The sequence below is a fragment of the Oreochromis aureus genome, linkage group 17 (genome assembly GCF_013358895.1).
Source record: "Oreochromis aureus strain Israel breed Guangdong linkage group 17, ZZ_aureus, whole genome shotgun sequence".
Classification (NCBI taxonomy): domain Eukaryota; kingdom Metazoa; phylum Chordata; class Actinopteri; order Cichliformes; family Cichlidae; genus Oreochromis; species Oreochromis aureus.
In genome coordinates this window covers 17,049,650-17,067,530 of record NC_052958.1, presented here as the reverse complement: position 1 = coordinate 17,067,530, position 17,881 = coordinate 17,049,650, and the positions used below count along the sequence as shown (strand labels likewise).

The window sequence follows — 17,881 nt, the reverse complement described above, 5'->3', positions numbered from 1 at the left end:
TGGTAGCCTGGCTGCCCCTGGGTGGGTCCGGGATGGGCGTGAGGTTCTGGGGCACTCCGTCTCTGGGCTGGGGCCCTGGCCAAGCCTCAGGGCTTGGGTCCTGGTTGGTGTGTTGCGGGGTTGTGGGCGGGTGGGTGTATGGGGGCCCAGTCCTGGCGCAGGGTGCCGCCTGTGCATCGAACCACCTGGGGGCTCTTCAACTGGTGGGGAGGTTGTCAAATCCTGCAGGAGATTTCCTCTCTTCAGGAACTCTCTCTGCAGGAGGGGAGATACTGGAGAGGTGGAGGAAGATCTCAGCCTGGGCGTCTATTGTCTTGTGTAGTCTGGAAGATGAGTGGATGATGGGGTGGGTGCAGTTTTCTCTGTGGTGGGGTCGGGTGGACTGTCCCGGGCTCTGTGGGGCTGGGCGGCGTTGCTGCACTGGGCCCGGTCCGGATGGGCCTGGGGCCCCCCTTTCCTGGCGGGTTGCAGAGTATGGGGTGCCTACTGGGGTCAGCGGGGAGCTGGCCCCAGGGAGGGTCACTGCCCTCCCTTCCTTCCCTCCCATCTCCAGCTGCCTCCCTCTTCCCGCTCCACCACAATCACCCACACATGCAGGGCCTTGGGGTAGGGGTGTGTCACCAGGGTGCAGAGGAGACATCCCCCCCTCTGTCCCCTTCTGGCTGCCTCTGCCTCAATTTTATCCCACAACTTAGACATTCACATTACTCACACTCTCATTACACATACATATAGGATCTTGGGGTGGGCACGCTACACGGATTCCAAATTACCATCAGGGTGTACACCTCACCCCTGGCGCCGTTGCCCACCTCTCAATTTTAAATACACGTAGACATTGAGGGGCTAGCAGGAGGGGCTATACTTACCTGCTGCTCTGGCAGGTAGCTCCATGCCTCCTGGGTTTTAAATGCACCTTAGAACACACATACATCAACACTACATAAGAGCGGGTGGAGGGAGGTTTGAGTCTTCCTACACCCCGTTCTCTGCGGCCTGCTGGGGCGGGGGGGCTAGGAGGAGGAGTTGGCCGTCCGACTGGGGTCTGGAATGTGGGGCCTCCCTGCTGCTGCGGAGTCGGGCAGTCTGCTTCTCCCACCGCAGGGAAAGGGTAACATCACCTGGGTCTGGGCGCAGTTTCCCCTCCAGGGGCAAGGGTACCTAGACCCGGGGCTTAGAGTACGCAGGGAGTGTGATTGTGTGTACAGCGTCTCTTTATGTCCGTCTCCACGTTGGGTGAGTGTTGAGTAATTGTATATGAGAGCATGAGGTGGGAATAGATGTTTGTATCTGTGTGTGCCTGTTTGTCTGTGTCTTTATGTCAGGTTGGGTATCAGGCGCCACCTCTCTGGGGACATCTCAGGCCCTCCAAGTTTTGAGGCCCATCTCCCCCACCACTTCCCTGCCGGTGGCAGACGCCCTCAGACATCGGTGCGTTGGTGGTTCTTTGTGTCCGGGGTGGGCGCCCAGGTACCCACCGGCTCACTCCTTGGCGGCTGCTTATCGGGCCTGGAGCCTGGGGCTCGCTCGGGCCACCGGGATGGGGTGCCCTCGGCCTCTCAGCCGGGGCTCGGTCACTCAGGCACAGCTGGCTGCCGGGCGGAGCTCACGGGCACGTCACTGCAACCCCCGGCTTCTGCTCGCGGCTGCTGAGTGACCCCTCATCTGGGACTCTCCTCAGCTCTTTCTGGGATAGTGTGCGCGGCTGCCCCTCTGTTGGTCTTCCTTGGTCTCTTGTGTTCTGGGGGCCTCTGGATGTCTGGAGTTTTGATCTCCTCCATACCTGCTTCATGCCCTGGAGGACAGGGCAGTGGCCCCCACACCCTCTAGCAGATCATTACATGAAGGAACCTTTTTAAAAACAAAGCGCGTTCATGCTCACAGGTGCACACACGGGTGATCACACACACAAACTACACCCTTTTTGGCTCCTACCTCAAAGCACACTGTGCGCTGTCGATCCTACGTGCTGCACAATAATGTTTAATATTTAGTATTTACTGTCATATTCCCATATATCATTGTGATGTTGTTTATTACTCTCGTTTTCTTCTGCTTGCTTTCTTTTTTTCTTTCTCAACAGGTGATCCAGGTGATCGATATATGTATTTTTGTCTGCTTATTCTGTTGGTTTTGGTTTTGCCCTTCTCCCCGTCCCTCTTCTCAGCTGTTTTCTTCCCTCTTTCTTTCTCTCCTTTCTTTCCACCAGTCAAGTCTGTCCCGTATTCAGCAAGTCAAAATAAAATAAACAATAAAAGGTGAATCAAATGGACCATTACGGCAAGGCTGGGATGGTCCATTTAGTAAAAGTAAATCGTTGGGCATCTTTCTTCGCCTTTAGACAATAATTCTGATGGCAAAGAACCAAACGGGACAGGTTTAAAAAAAAAAAAAAAAAAAAAAAAAAACAATAGTTAATTGGGATTTAATAATAAACACCATCTCTAATGATTAAAGTAACTGTAATGAGCTAAAGGATGCTAACAGCGATTACTTTCTCCCTACAAGAATGAGGACTTCAATGCAATAGCGATGTATGAATCTGACTACATGCCAGCAGTGTCTGTGAAGGAACTTGCTAGTGTCCTTTTTTTGGTAAGCAAACTTGTTAAAATCTTACAAAGCCAAATTAAATCAAAGTACAAAAACCCCCACAATAACAAAGGATCTGAATGGCAACAATGACTAAGCAGAGATTTGACTGGACCATTTATTACTGGGTCAGTTTGCTTTAATACTTTACATGCACTGAATAATCAGGCTGGATCTGTGAAATGAGCTCTGCATCATTTCACTTTTTTAATTACCTAAAGGCCAACTTCTCATACAAATGTGATATTCATCTTACATTAGATTCTGCTTCAAGGAAATTTCTAAGGATGTGTTCATTGATTACAATCAAATCACTCGATTGGAGTCCTTTTTCTGATTTGCTGCTCATCATCCAGTAAGTGTACTTCTTCTGGAGGTTAGGACCTCTACCAAACAGAGAAGGAATTGCATTGATAACACACTTTTGTTATTTCTCATGCAAAAATGTTGATTTCACTGCTATAAGCAAAAAGCCTTGAAAAATAATTCCAGGTTATTTCAATCTGATGTTATTCCTGTAAATGTAGCTATTGCAGCTGTGTGGGTTGTGCACACTTTAATAGGAGGAGAGAGGTTTGCTGTTCAAAAAGAGCCCACTTCAGACAACTAACTGCTGTACTTAGTTTCAGTCAAACTCAAAAACAAACATTTAAACTTATTCATGTACACCAGCTTATACATACTGCTCTATACTATGTAAGGATTCACGTGGTGTCTGGTACCAACACCTTAGCAGGGGATCCTTTCGTTTGCGGGTGTGCACATCTTGGAGATTCTAGCTTTGATTGGGATTCAGTGATGTTTGAAAGGCAGATCAAGCTTTTGGCTCCTTGTCCTGCTTTTCAATCACTTTTCGAGGTAGAGCATAGAGCACAATCCTGTGGTGGCCACTGAGTGCAATTGTTACTGTTTCATGTGCAGCAGTGTTTGTGTGGCACATGAATGCCACAAGCAGCACGACTCTTTCTGAGTCAACAAATGTGCAAAACTGAAGAAAAAGTTCTGGTGCCTCATTGTCCAGACTGTTCTGTGATTATGACAGGTTTTTGCTAACTTTTTTTTTATTCTACTTTTGTCCCACCATAAAAGTCTAAAAAAAAAACAGGATTTTTTTCTGCTATTTAAATGTTTATCTATTATTTTGTAACTTTGGTATAGTATGAACTAGAGATGGACCGATCCAATATTACGTATCGGTATCGGTCCGATACTGACCAAAATTACTGGATCGGATATCGGAGAGAAATAAAAAATGTAATCCGATCCATTAAATATCACAAAAGCACCTCACAAAACTTGCGACATGGGGTAACTCAGCTCATAACCTTAGCACGTCGGAGCAGTATGCGTCACGTGAATGAGCCGCTGTGGCGTGCGAGACCTCTCGGTGGTCTGGTTGAGCATTTGGAGCCTTGCTACCAAACCGGCATTTCATCTCTGAGAAAGATATCCCAGAGAGAAGTAAAGCAAGTGTGTAAGTTCATCTCTGAATGTTTGTAAAGCATTCCCACGTTAAGCTTAACAACCGATATATGGAGCGACTGCCTCTTCTCTCTTCCTCCCTCTCCTGCTGCTACTTCAATCATGAAACTGATCAAGGATCAGCTGATCGGCTTTTCTGTCGCGAGTCCGTCTCTCTTGTTTGTTTTTGGCTAAACAACAGCAGCACATTTAAGCTTGATAAGTTGTTGTTTGTATTTGGCCCACTGTGGATCCTTTTCAGAGCTGACAGCTGGAAACCATGGTCTAGCAAAGTTTTGCCAGGGGCCAGGTAGGGCAGGGAAAGGGGGTACATTTAAAATGTCTAGCTTTTAATAAATAATTATCTGAATCTTACACCCAAAGTTTTAACTGATGTAAAATGTATTCCATTACTGATAGTAACTGTTAATATTTGAATTTCCTTTAAGGTACCATCTGTACTGCAATTCTGTCGAAGAAAGAGGATCCTTTTGATTTCTCGTAGCTGACAGCTGGAAGCATCTGTGCAGAGGGTGGGGTGGTTCTAGCAAAGTTTTGCCTGTTATTTAGGTGCCAGGTAAGGGCATTAAAAACAGGGAGGATGGGTAGGTTTACATTTATTAGAAATGTCTAGAAATATTTTGGGTGCAGTGTATTTTTGCATACAATAACAGAATATAACTTGAATAAACTTACCAAAAAGCAGCAAGATATTAATCTGATGTAAAAAAAAAAAAAAAAATGATTCATATCGGTATCGAAGTTCATTACTGATATATAGTAACTGTTTGAAGTCTAATATACCCTTTTGGAGTAGAAAAAAAAAAAAAAAAAAAAAAAAAATCACAGCACATCACCAAACTATAGTAAAAAGCACATTGATCATTTTTTCCTTTAGGAAGGTACCATCTGTACAGCCTTCATCTGCAATTTTCTCTGTCAGGTGAAGACTGACGTTTTCAAATATTTATTCATTGTGACTAAAAATAATTTATTCTTGTGCCTTCTTTGTTTTAACATGTTAGAGCAGGTAGTTGTAAATGGAAGAGAATGTATTGATTCTGTCCATTACGATTAAGCATCACAAGGCAGAGGGTGGGGGTGGTTCCGGTTTTCAGCGTTATTTTTTTTTTTTTATCGTTAACTCAGTTTTCCTGGGTCTTTTTTCGCTGGTGTTGAATAAAACCCTGTTAGTTTTATGGGTTGTTTAACATTTCCGGCGTGAAAATACTCTTTTTAAATAAACCAGAATGGGAGGATGGTGTAGGTTTAAGTTTATTAGATTGATCAGTGTTGCTGAACTAAGCAGGGTTGGGCTTGGTTAGTACTTGGATGGAAATATTTTGGGCACAGTGTATTTTTTTTGCATACATGGTATAACAGAATAGCTGTTAGTGTTGTTCTTTTGTTTAACTGGGTATAAAGTGTATACAAAATGCAGCAAGATATTAAAGTAAAAACAGTGACTCTTTTATTGATTCAGACCAGAAAGGCACAAAAAAATGCACTATATCATGATTCATACATGCACAATTTTTTGTTACACAGTCAGGCAGATATCCAAATTTATGATCAATGCAGGAGCAAAGGGATTCCCAGATAACACAGAAGCAGTTTGCTGCAGCAGTTGCAAAAACATTCTGCAGAAAACTGTGGAAAAACTTCCACAATCACTTCACTTCCTGTTTTTACTTTGTCTATACCTGTTCCAGGAGGCTTTTACCTAGCTAAATCCGACAATCACTGACGATCATGTTGACCATAACCACAACATTAGCTCGTTTATTAGAAGTCTTCACATAATTTTCTTTAAATCACCATTTTATGTACATGCTATAACTTCACTGCTGGCTACCAATCGATCCCGTTCTGTAAAATGCAGTGAGATGTAATAAGTATACACACACAGCACACAACTCAGAGAAATGTCTGGCAGTTTCTCGCAGCCTCTTATTTACTGGACCTTTTCATTACTCCCTTAAAATAACCGTGTCTTCCCAACAAGGGCAAAAGCACAAAGGTGGGCTGTGAAACTCCTAACATAAAGTCTTCTATCTCTGCGTGTCTCCATATGCACAGAGCATTCTGACACGCCCACACACATTATGCTGCAGGATGAAGCTGCTTCATCTAAGTGCTACTGCAAAGAATTGCATAAGAGCAGCAACAGCAACAACTTAAGAATGACCTTTGTTGTAAATGAGGCACCGAGATCTTCACATTTATCAGACTTTTCTAACTGTTTTAAATGAGCTTCCATAAAACAGACTTCAATCATATATCTGATCTGGGCCATTATGCTCAACAGAGGCCTTTTACGGCTCACTCATAACACACCACAGCACTTTATGTTGAAGACTGATCTCCCTTTGTGGTGATTCATTCTTAAACATTTCCTGGACAGCAATCTACTTAATCAGCAGACGGCTAAAGGGCGAGAGACGACGGACCGCGATGAGCATCGTGATGAGTTCAAAATGTCTCTTAGCCGTTATGACAGACTCCAGCTTTTACTTTATTGCTCCTGTAACGCTGTCTGGTCCTTTGCTCCATTTAGCCTCCTTTACAAGGAGATAAAAGCCTGCATGTCACAGGCTCGTATTTATGTGAGGGGAGAGGAAGGAAAGCATAAGTCAATACAATCTGTCAATTTAGCAAGCATCTGTTTTTCACATTTTTTTGTAATATATTATAAACAATATATAATGTATTTAAGCAAACATTAATCACCCAGAACTGGACTTTTTTGTGTGAAGAGTTGCCAAGCACATCTTAATTAAACCTAACTAGGCGCAGCTTATTGACCGCGGAAAGTCAGATTGCACTATTAACTTCCACTTAGCAGTACAGGGAATAACCAATATTTCCACCGACTGTCGAAGGTGGAGCTTCCCAAGTGACACCTGGCTGTAGCAGGACTGAGATACTGACCCCACCTGTCAGCGCTCAGTGCAGGAAAAGTGTTGCAGTAGCAGGCAACAAAAGAAAAATCCTTTCTTCTTCCACTTTCAGGATGAACAGGAGGGTCACGGCACAATCTGTAGCTGGATGCTGCTCTGCTACAGCCCTGGGTTGCTCCTCTCCTCCCTGCTTGTGTAATTTAAGCGATCAGTATGCTGGGTGGTGTGTGCAAGCCCCCGCATCTGCTTCTCTGCTCTTCTTCACCTGACTGCTCCTCCTGCATCCCGCCTACTGCCACCTTTGATTAATCCAGTTCTCCAGCCCCCGGCTCCATCCACAGCACCATGAAAGCTGTTAAAAGGACTCATACCTCCTGTTTGTACACTGCAAAGTTCAAGGTGACTTGATATTGGGTGTTGCCTCTTCTTAGCTGAGGCATTTCTCATTCATACACATCCCTGGCACTAGGCTGAGAGGTGCTACTGCCTCCTGTCTTTTTTCTTTTTAGGTAGGCGGCAGTGAGTGTACGACCTATGGTCAGGGGCATCAGGTAAACTCGGGTATTTATTCATTGTATTGTTTGAAGTTTTGGTTCTTATATTTTGTAGACTGAGTTTTGGATACTTGTTTCTACCATCATAACTATGGACACGACCTCTGGGTAGTGACTGGAAAAATGAGGATCTGAAGGGTGTCTCTCTTAGAGAAATGGTGAGGAGATCAGGAACGTTTCAGAGTACAGATTCTACTCCTCCACATTGAAAGGAGGCACCCAAAACACCTAGGGATGTTCCACTAGTAGCAGACCCTGGACACTCCCTTAGCTGGCTTGGGAACATCTTGGTGTTCCCCAGAAGAGTTGGTGCAGGTGGCTGAGCAAAGAGGGGTCTGGGTGTCTCTGCTTAAAATGGAAGAATGAATTTCTGGTTCACTTTTGGAGACATTTTAAGATTGTTTTAGTGTAAATTTTGATTTCTTAGTTTGTCTTCCTGTTCATTCCTTTTTCCTCCATTCTTCCCTCGTTTCTGTCTTTATGTCGACTGTTAATCTCGTCTCTGTGTTTAGTATTTTCTGCATTAGTTTTACTTCCCGTGTCTTCTCCGACTTTCTGGTTGTTCTCACTTCCAGTAATTATGTTCGTCTGTGTCTCGTAACCCATCAACCTTCAGTATATGCATATATATGCTGTCTTTCCTCTGTTACCTCTTATGCCGCTAGCTTTTTGGATTCTACCACTTTCATGTGTTTTTGTTGTACTTCTGTTACCTTTTGGACTCATTTGTGACCAGATATATTTGTCCTGAATAGTTGGTCCTCAACTAAAACTCCACAAACAATAACTGCGACACACTTCTGCTTTGCTTCTTCGCCTTGTGATTACTTTCCTTCTAAAATTTCGTTGCCAGTGGAAAAATCTATAAAATAAACTAATTAACTCCTATTTAACCTCTTCCATCTGGTTAATTAATGTTCCTCCCCCTTACCCCAGTTAGCTGGGGTCGTAACAGGTTTATTCGTTACTTCACTGCCGCCATAGTTACTACATTGCATTTGGTCGAGGTCCACTGATTATTATATTTGTATTTTCTTTGTTATTCATGCAGTTACAGTCATGTCCCCGCTGGGCCACTGCCAGCATGTTGTGGTGTGTAATGAGCAATTAATAGCAGCACATGACGGCAGGGGCTGTGGGGATGAGACCACTCTTTTGCAGACCTGTGAAATATGCATTTTTGTGCTGAAAGGATTAAGAGAAAAAACTGTTTTTTTCATTGCCAAGAGGAGTTGGTGCGAGTTTTAAGAAATGTGCGTCAAATTAAGACACGTTAATGATCCCACGATGACTTCATCTTAATTATATGTTTAAAAAAAATGTAGAAAATAACAATAATTTCATGTACTTTTGAGACAGTTCTCAGCTGCTGAAGTCAGAGTGAGTCAGAGGTTACAGCATCTTTAGCTTTAGTCACGGAAGTAAAACTGAGGGATTTTAATCAGATCCTTGAGGTCTTAAAGAGGGCGAGGCTTAGTCACAGTGCATGACGTGGAGCTGCAAAGGACTTGATGTCTTCACCTCGCTCACCTGATATATTAGATCTGGAGGATGAGGGACACAGTAATGAATAACACCGCTGCTATTGTTTTCTGTGAATTTAAACATAATTTGCTCTTCCAGCTGTTATAAGCTGAAATATTGTGGTTTTATATGATGAGCAGGGTTAGTTAACCATTCCACGTCACGTTTTCTTTTATTCATTATTATTCCTTTGCTGTCCTCAAGAGAAAGTTGTTGCAGGCAGCGTGTTTAGGCATGAAGGGCAAGTACATTTTTTGTAAAAGTGAAAAAGAAAGCAAAAATACACAAAAAATGAGGATTATTGCAAGAACCACGTATCTGTGATACATCAGCAGCTTAGAGAAGCAGCTTTCGCGGTCCTTTTACTGCCAAGAACTAACACGTCTACATTGCCAACAAATAACAAACCACCATGGAAGATGTAGCTCTCCATCACAGACAAATGCTCACATGCGTTAATAAAACTAAAAATAATAAGCAACTTATGTATGAAGCTGTTTTTGTGATATTTCAAGGGCTGATTGAAAGGACTGCATCACTGGGATCCACTCGATGGTGCTTAAGGGTGCACAACTGAACCAAATACACAGATTCCAGTTTAATCCCCAGTTAAAACCACTGGTGGACAAAGTGCAAAACATTTATCTTCTACGTTCTGCTGCGAAACCCTGCATCCTGGCATTCACGTAGACGTTACTTGATATTAACATTTAAATGTTGCTTCAGACTGACCCACCATCCGGTCGCAACCGTCTGCAATCTTTCTCGGATAGAAGCAGATCAAGAACAGAACAAAACACCACGGTGTTTAATCTCTCATGAACTCCAGACACTGATCAGAGCGAGAACATGTCAGATATCCCAGAAACAAGCCCAACGAACCACTGCCTATGTCCAAGTGCCAAATCACTTGGACTGTTGTTTGCACACAGTCGGCGAATTGCCATTCAAATAATTGTTTCCTAAATGATTAATCAGTCTGTTGATTGACAGAAAAACAATCAGCAATCTACAATTGATTTTTTAGGCAACTTTGCTAGGCAATGGTTAATCGCAGCTCGCTGAGATATGTGATAAAATGTATTATTTTCTTTAATTGAAGTATAATGATCTGGCTTAAAGCCTGTGGCAAGGTTCTGACTTACTACAGGTTTTATATAGAATTTAGACGACTGAAAGGTTAATCAATAAAGTAAATTATCACTAGGTGCAACCTCATTTTAAGCTAAGACCTGAAGATCTAAGAAATGCCTTTGAGACTGGATGGATAATTGAGATCTTTGCACTTCTGTAAAGTGTGGGTTCATCTGATTGTTGTTGGATGAGTGCTTCGAGCCTGGTCTCACTCCCAAATCATCACAAATGAATGAATGGTCATTACGCCTTTATTACTGTCATAAGATGTTTTCTTAACCCAAAAACTCCAAGCAATTTTTGGCGCCTAAATCTCTCCAAACCAGGAGTAAAAGTGAAAGTAAACACAGAGAGAAAATGAAGCTCCCATTGGGGACAGTGATGATTTACCACTCCTGCCCTCATTGGCGGACACCTTGTAAATATCCCAGAGGCGGCATCTGCTTTGACAAAACTGCAGTGTGTGAAATTTGAAAGGTTGGAGTTTGAAATTGAGTTATTACTTTAAAAAGAAGCGGCGGGACATTTGTGCAGGGTTAGTGTAGTACACACAAACAGACACAAAGAAAACCTCTCTTAAAAAAATTTGAATTATTTTCCTTCTGCATTAAAAAAAAAGATGTATGAAAACTGTATCGTGGCATAAGAATTTAGCACACTGCATTACTCAGAGAGAGCAGCCTGTGCTCAGCATGTGTGCATGAACTGCACTGGGTTGCCAGGTACTTGCTAGAAATCCACAATTTATTGTATCTCCAACCCCTGAGCTGTGCAAATGTGGGATTTTAAAGTTTTTATATATATGTGAGTGTGTGTGCAGGAGTGCGTAGGTGTGTTAGGTGCCAGACCTGCTCGCTCATGCTGTTAATGCCATCGGGCCCCAGCAGGTTCACGGCCTGCTTGACCAGGTCCGTCCGACCGCAGTTGAGCATCCTGAAGCCCAGATCCTGCAGGAACTTGGCCTCTGTGGAGGCCGCGTCCAGCTTTCTGGTGGCACAGAAGCAATCCTCGGCTCTGCAGACAGAAACAGCAGATCTATTACTTTGATTAAGATGAAGCTTATGTCAGAAATGGATTTTGAGATACGAGGACATACATCTCCACGGCATGCTGAAGGAAGCTGAAAACGATTGCTGATCAGGCTTTCATAACTCAAATTCTCCGTATCAGGAAACAAACTTGCAACTCTATAAGTACTGAGCCGCTTCAATTTGAAAGTCAGTTCCTTAATATCTGAGTTTGTCAACACTCACTTCTCTTTGATTGCTTCTGGTTCGGTACTTTTCTTAAGCAGCTTCTCTCCAGGTAAGGCTTCTGCTGAGACTCATTATTACCCACTCACGTCCCCCGTAAAGCCTCTTAATCCAAGCATCTGTCACAACTGCAGTTTTCACAGAGAAACCTTTGAGGGATGTTGGTCTACATATACATGACAGTTATATCTGACATATGCAAAGAGATGCATTAATTGGCACCTCGAAGTAGTTAATTTATTACTTCTTTACAAATACATGGAAAGTGTAAAGACTCTTAACCCGGCGACTCTGTGACAAATTACAGAAAGATTACAGAGTAAGCGGCGACGAGGTAAATATGGTGCACGGCTTTGTAACCGCTGTGGAGTGTTTGCAAATGAGGGAAGAAAGAGAGGGCGAGCGAGGCGAGACTGTGAGTGAGTCAGAAACAAATACAGAGAGAAGATTTATAGGTTACTGCTGTCCAAGAAAGAAGGACAAACACAGTTCGTTTAGCAACTGCCAAGCCTCATGAAAAAGCTTTTAAATTTTACAGTGCGAGGCTAAATTCAGTTCACTGTGGAGCTACGATGAAATGTTAACATCACGACCCTCCACTCCACAAATTTTGTCATTAATAATAAAACAATCCAGGTTGTGCTCCTGTGAACTAAAGACCAGCGCACACTTTTTGTCTATAATCCACACATTATTCCATTAATCACACTCATTTGTTTAGTTTGGCTCCATATTTTCTCTCGGCTGTCCTTGCCATCCCTTGTAGTCAGTCTTTACGCTCCACTCAGCAACAACCGCTGTGGGTGAAAACAATGAAGCCAATGCAAAAGTGTCAAAAACTGCAGCCCAGCTTTAAATGTATGACGATCCCCACAGATTCCCATTTTAAGATTAAATAAAAAAAATAAACTTAATGAATAAACTCACACAAATTAAATTGTATTAAAGGGTTAAAGTCGTGTATAATTGGGGTGTGGCTACTTTAGCTGGTTGCTATTCATCACAAAGGTCCTCTAATCTACTGATCGGAAGGTTGGTGGTTCGATCCCTGGCTCCTCCAGTCTGCATGCCAAGTATCCTTGGGCAAGATACTAACCCCAAGTTGCTCTCCGATGCATCCATCGGAGTATGAATGTGTCTGATTGTAGTTAGAAAACACTAAGTATAGAGAAAGTGCTTGTGAGAATGGGTGTGATTGGGTGAATGTGGCATGTTGTATAGAGCGCTTTGAGTACTCCGGGAGAGTAGAAAAGCGCTATATAAGAATCAGTCCATTTACCATAATGTACGCTTGTGCCTCTTAAACCATTTAATTGTAATTATCTGAAAAATACTACGGTTTAAAACCGAATCCAAGAATCTGTGGTCCAGATTTGGTTAACATTTAATGAGCAAGCTTCTTTCCACTGATTAGTAACTTACAGTTTCCTTGTAAGATAGTTCAGCCACATCTGGTTACCCCCCACCAAAAACAACAACAACAACAACAAACAAAACATGATTATGATGGTCAAAATGCCTGTGCTGAGGTTTCACAATCATAGTCTACAATGACTAATTAGTGATGAATATCTATTTCAATCTTTTACATGCAGTCTGTGGAGTTACGATCGGTATGTGTCCTGTAATTTTTATGGCAAGCCATCAAACAGCTGCTGAAGGACTTCACTAAATTTGCCACTCATGTAAACCTGCCGGTAATGGAAAAGTCAGGGGATGATAAAAGTCAGTTAGCTATCCCTAAATGCTGTTTATTTATATAAAGCTGTAGACAAAATGGTTTCATTGCACAATATAAGAGTTAAAATGAATTTATCTGTGGGGGTTTATCCATTAATTGCTGTATTGTCATAGATAAAGTGCATGTATTTGCCAGCCAAACTGACAGACCTACAGCAGACTGAGTTGTTTTGAAGTCGGCAACTGACATCAAGTAGTTGCAAAGCTGGTCCACGTCTTCAAAGCAACCACTTCACGGGCAACAGGACTGCAGTTTCATTGCACACGGTTGTAATAATGTTTTGTCTGTGTGGTGATCTAGAACCAGTGTTTCCCCTGACTGTAGCAAAGGAGCACATCCCTGCTTTCCAAAGGAGACGGCAAAAGGTGGAAAGAGACAGGATGAAAAAGAAAATGAGAGCAGCACCATGCTGGTGAAACTCTGCCCCCTGGTGGTGACAGCTTTTGTTCAATTCCGTAGAGGGTAATCGCAAAACGCACCTTTCAATAATTAAAAATAAAATAATCGCAACTATTCTACTGAAAAGCTGTTCGATATATAAAGAGAAGAGATGGACACTGAGAAGGGTGAATGGATGACATATTGATCAGGTCTGTTCAAGTCAAACTGCTCTCTTAAAATGTTTTGTCTGATGTAAACACCAATAATAAGTCAGGTTACATGTGCAGGTAACTGCTGATCATGTCTCCATATTCATCTACATGTTCTAACACTGTGGATGAGATTCTGTTAAAATAAAATGTGAGTGATCGTTGCAAGTCATTCTGTGTTTGGTATACGAGACTAATTACAAGAAATAAGTTGTGATAAGGTTGAAGTTTATGCTAATGCAGCATCTGCTGACAGAATGTCCATGTGCAGGCTTACAGGTTTCATAAATGGATGACACTGAGCTTCATTCTCCAGCAGGTTTGTGCAGTAAATGTTGTTATTGGCATCGTATTCTTACTTTATTTGTCGGGGTTCACAGTCCACGCCGGGCAGCAGCAGCCTGGCAGCCTGCCTCACATCGTCGCTGTCCACAGAGAAGCTCCGTCGATGTTCAGTGTGGGCAACAGCCACCCGGATCCACTCCATCAGTGGGGGCAGCACCAGGAACGGCCTGCGGAGAAAACAGGTTCATGTGCTACTGTTTAATATCTTAATTAAGTCAGAACAGATGAAGATTTAGAAAAAAAACCCCTCACATTTAGTTTTAATTATTTATGAGAAAAACAAAAGAGTCTTTTGGGGAAATTCCATAAATGCTTATTTTTCCTAGATGGCTGGAGGTGCAGTTATGTGTGTGACAGAAAGAAAAGTCGAATCTGTGCAAGTGAAGGGTAAACTCTGTGCTGTTAATGGAACAGAACAGCATGAATCACACTGCCGTCTAACTGGACCGAAGTGACTACTGCAGCTTCCTTACGTGCATGGGTTGTTTTTCTGACACGGAGTCAACAGGCAGTCTGGCACTAGTTTAAAGCAGATTAGGCCATGTTATAAAAAAGTGTGTGCTGCTCCACTTTTGTTTGATCAAGTGTGCATAAATGGACAGCTATTTGCACTTTTTGTAGGAGCTTTTTAGCTGAAGTGATGTTCAGAGCTCTCCTTTCAGCTGTCTGTGGCCACAGGAGCTAAATCCCAATGTTTGGAATGGGGGATGTGAACCTGTGAGACCTTTTGGCCTCCAGGTAACTTAAAAATTTACGTAGATCTTTCAGAAGTACCCAAAATACCCCATTACCAAAAACAGAAAAAGCAAACAATAAAACAAAACTGCGCCTGAGTTTGCAAGATGTACTAACATGGGATGACCGAGCCAAGGGACTAAGAATAAGAATAATACACATTTGTTTTGTGTGATAAGACTCCAGGAGGTATTTACTTTAATAAAAGGGCTTGCTTCTAATAAAGTAAATAAATAAAACACACTGGACTTCCTGTAAGTGACACTGGATGAATTATTTTTCTTCAAAATTACTTTTTACATTTTAAATTTGACAGCCTTTGAGTTTCAAATGATGACATAAAGAGTAAAACCTCTGAAGTTGAACAAAGTTTTAAAACTCACAAACCTAGCACACAGCACAAATAGTTTGAGTACCAGGGAGCTGATATTTCATTGGAAAAAATGATCTACTTCAGGTCTAAATGTAAGGATTAATATGTTATAGCTGAGGATCAAATTAGCTACCTAACCTGGAAAACGATGTTAGCTGATGAATGTTTGTTTGGAGGCTCATTCTACAAGCTAAGGTGGCTGTAAGTCTGATAAGACGGAGACTTAAACAGGGAAACTAATTTGGATTGTTGTTAAGAGTGTGTAGCAGCTGGCGTCTGCTCTGCTCGTGATACAGCACGACATTATTGGGCTTTTTTTCACAGGTGTTTTGTGTTAGAGTTCTCTGTCTACACAGCATCTCATCAAATTAATTCAAGACAGAAAGCATCTCAGAAAATATAATTCAAAATTGCAAAGGGATACCACACACACAGATATATATATATATATATAATATATATATATATATATATATATATATATATATATATATATATATATATATGCTGACAAAAGGCTGACAAAAAATACTTAGTTTAGCTTTAGAATGCTGTTTTGTTTTTTCAACTTTTTGACATATTTATTGAAACAATGGCAGATTTTTATATTAAATACAGCCAAAGTTTCAAATAATGAAACTTTGGCCCAACAAACCAGTCAAAGTGAATGGCTGCTCCTGCCTGAGCCTGCCTCTGCTGGAGGTCTCTTCCTGTTAAAAGGGAGTTTTTCTTTCCCACTGTTGACACTTGCTTGCTCACGGGGCTCTTGCGCTCCCTTTCTATGATTTTATGGTCTTTACCTCACAATATAAAATGCCCTGAGTGGACTGCTGTTGCAAACTAGTGTGATATAAATAAAATTAAAAGTAAAAGTCTATTTAATTTCTGTCCAGGCAAAAGATCAGGTTTCTTTTTTTTTTTCTACTTGTGGTTCAGTGCAAATACAGCATTTCACTAATATATCAGTGCATTAGCATAAAGATTCTCACATAACAGAGCAGAAGAAGACAGCGTGAAAACCAGTGAGTATAAGGCAGGGCCAGAAGTTTTCCTCTTGTATCATATTTAAAGTGTAGCACCTGTGCTCCACCTTAAAAATGTACTACTGTGAGCAGCAGAAAGGAACACATCTGAAGACACTAGGTCCTTGAGATCCAGTACAATCAAAAGCCATAAAAGACTTTACATTTGTACACTTCTTTCTTCTACAGGAGCAACTGTGTATAAAGAAATGTGAAAGATGAGAGTTGTGAGTGTATAAAACAATCAAATAAAGCAAAATGCCAAAGTAAAGACTTTTTTTTTAAGTTGAATTTAAAATAGCACACAAAGTAACTTACTAAATGACTCTGGTCTTAATGTTGCTCTGAGTCACTACTTGTGCCTAAACCAACCCATTATCATTTCTCATGAGTCACGCATCAGCCTAACTTCCTAAACACAACCCAATAAGAGGCAGTGTGAAAGCCATCTAGAGCATCACACAGGCATTCGAGACATTTTTACTGTCTCATTTTGAAAAAGGTCTAAAGCTCGACGACTTCAAAGCCGGTCACGGCCCTGGTGACGGTTCCTGTTGACGTCACAGTTCACGCAAGCGATGACCGACAAGTCAACCATAATCAAAGGCTCTGACTGCGAGCACAGAAGCCCCTCCCTCCAGCTGTTCAAACCTGTTCAAGCCTTTCCATAGAAAATGTGTTTAGAGGAAGGGGAAGAAGCTGAAACAGCTTGTTTCACAAAAGGCCACAAAGGATTATTATGAACTGTAAATCATGCAAAGCTACTCTAGCCCAAAAATAATAAATATGGAAATATGGATAAGGAAATTTAAAAAAAAAAAAAACACTGAAAAAAGTGCAAATCTTCTAACTCAACCATAATTTATTTATATATCAAAAATGTAAATGTAACCATATTACTAACATTTCCAAAATAAATCATATAAACATTAAATAATATTGCTAATGTGATCTTCTCAGGTGAAAATTAACTCTTCAAACTGATAATATCATCATGTGCGGTTTGCTTTGGTCATCTTTCAAATAAAAAAAAAAAAAAAAAAAAAAAAAAAAAAAATCACTTAATAAAGACTCCGGCCGAACACTGATAGCCACAAACTTTCTAATTAAAGATGCCCTTACTGATATGTGAAAAGGCAGCAAGTCAATGTTCATAAGTTATAACTCGGAGAGTGGAGAACAGAAAGAGATCTAGATGCTACAACCTCCATAAATTCTCTTATTACCTTCTTTAATCAACATCAGTAATGGGTCTCGCCTGTCTGACAAGTTCGTATTTCATCATTTGTTTCCTGTACAAGTATGTGTGTACGTGTGTGCGTGTGTGTCTTTAACCTCTCTCTCTCATAGACACAGACTCGTGTTGTTGTGTCCGTTATTAATCACTTCCCCTGCCGTCCAACAGCAGCTAAATTCAGGTCAGGCATTCATCAGATTCAAGTTTTACTCAGTAAAAATGGATAGAATTGAAAACAAATCTGTTGTTGTCACCTTGTCAGATCTTCATAGCCTTGTTTTTTAAAAAAAAAGAAAACATAACTGTAATTTACTTTCTTCTTAAAGTTGTTACATGAGCAATTCCACTCTCATGGTATTAGCCCTATACTGCAATTAGCATAGCTTAGTATACAGACTCAAGGCAGGGAGTATTTCCCAT

The 17,881-nt window shown here is 41.5% G+C and overlaps 1 protein-coding gene across 2 annotated transcripts in view; it reads right to left on the bottom strand.

Annotated features, from left to right (window-relative positions):
* The window catches only part of LOC116325458 (ankyrin repeat and BTB/POZ domain-containing protein BTBD11-A), a 254,740-nt gene that overhangs the window by 32,099 nt on the left and 204,760 nt on the right, over positions 1-17,881 (bottom strand). For both annotated transcript variants that reach the window (XM_039601010.1, XM_039601009.1), the window contains exons 4-5: positions 14,109-14,261; positions 11,014-11,179 (exon numbers count right to left, since the gene is read on the bottom strand). In XM_039601010.1, the coding sequence (XP_039456944.1) occupies positions 11,014-11,179; positions 14,109-14,261 (319 nt within the window). The remainder of the gene's footprint in view (positions 1-11,013; positions 11,180-14,108; positions 14,262-17,881) is intronic.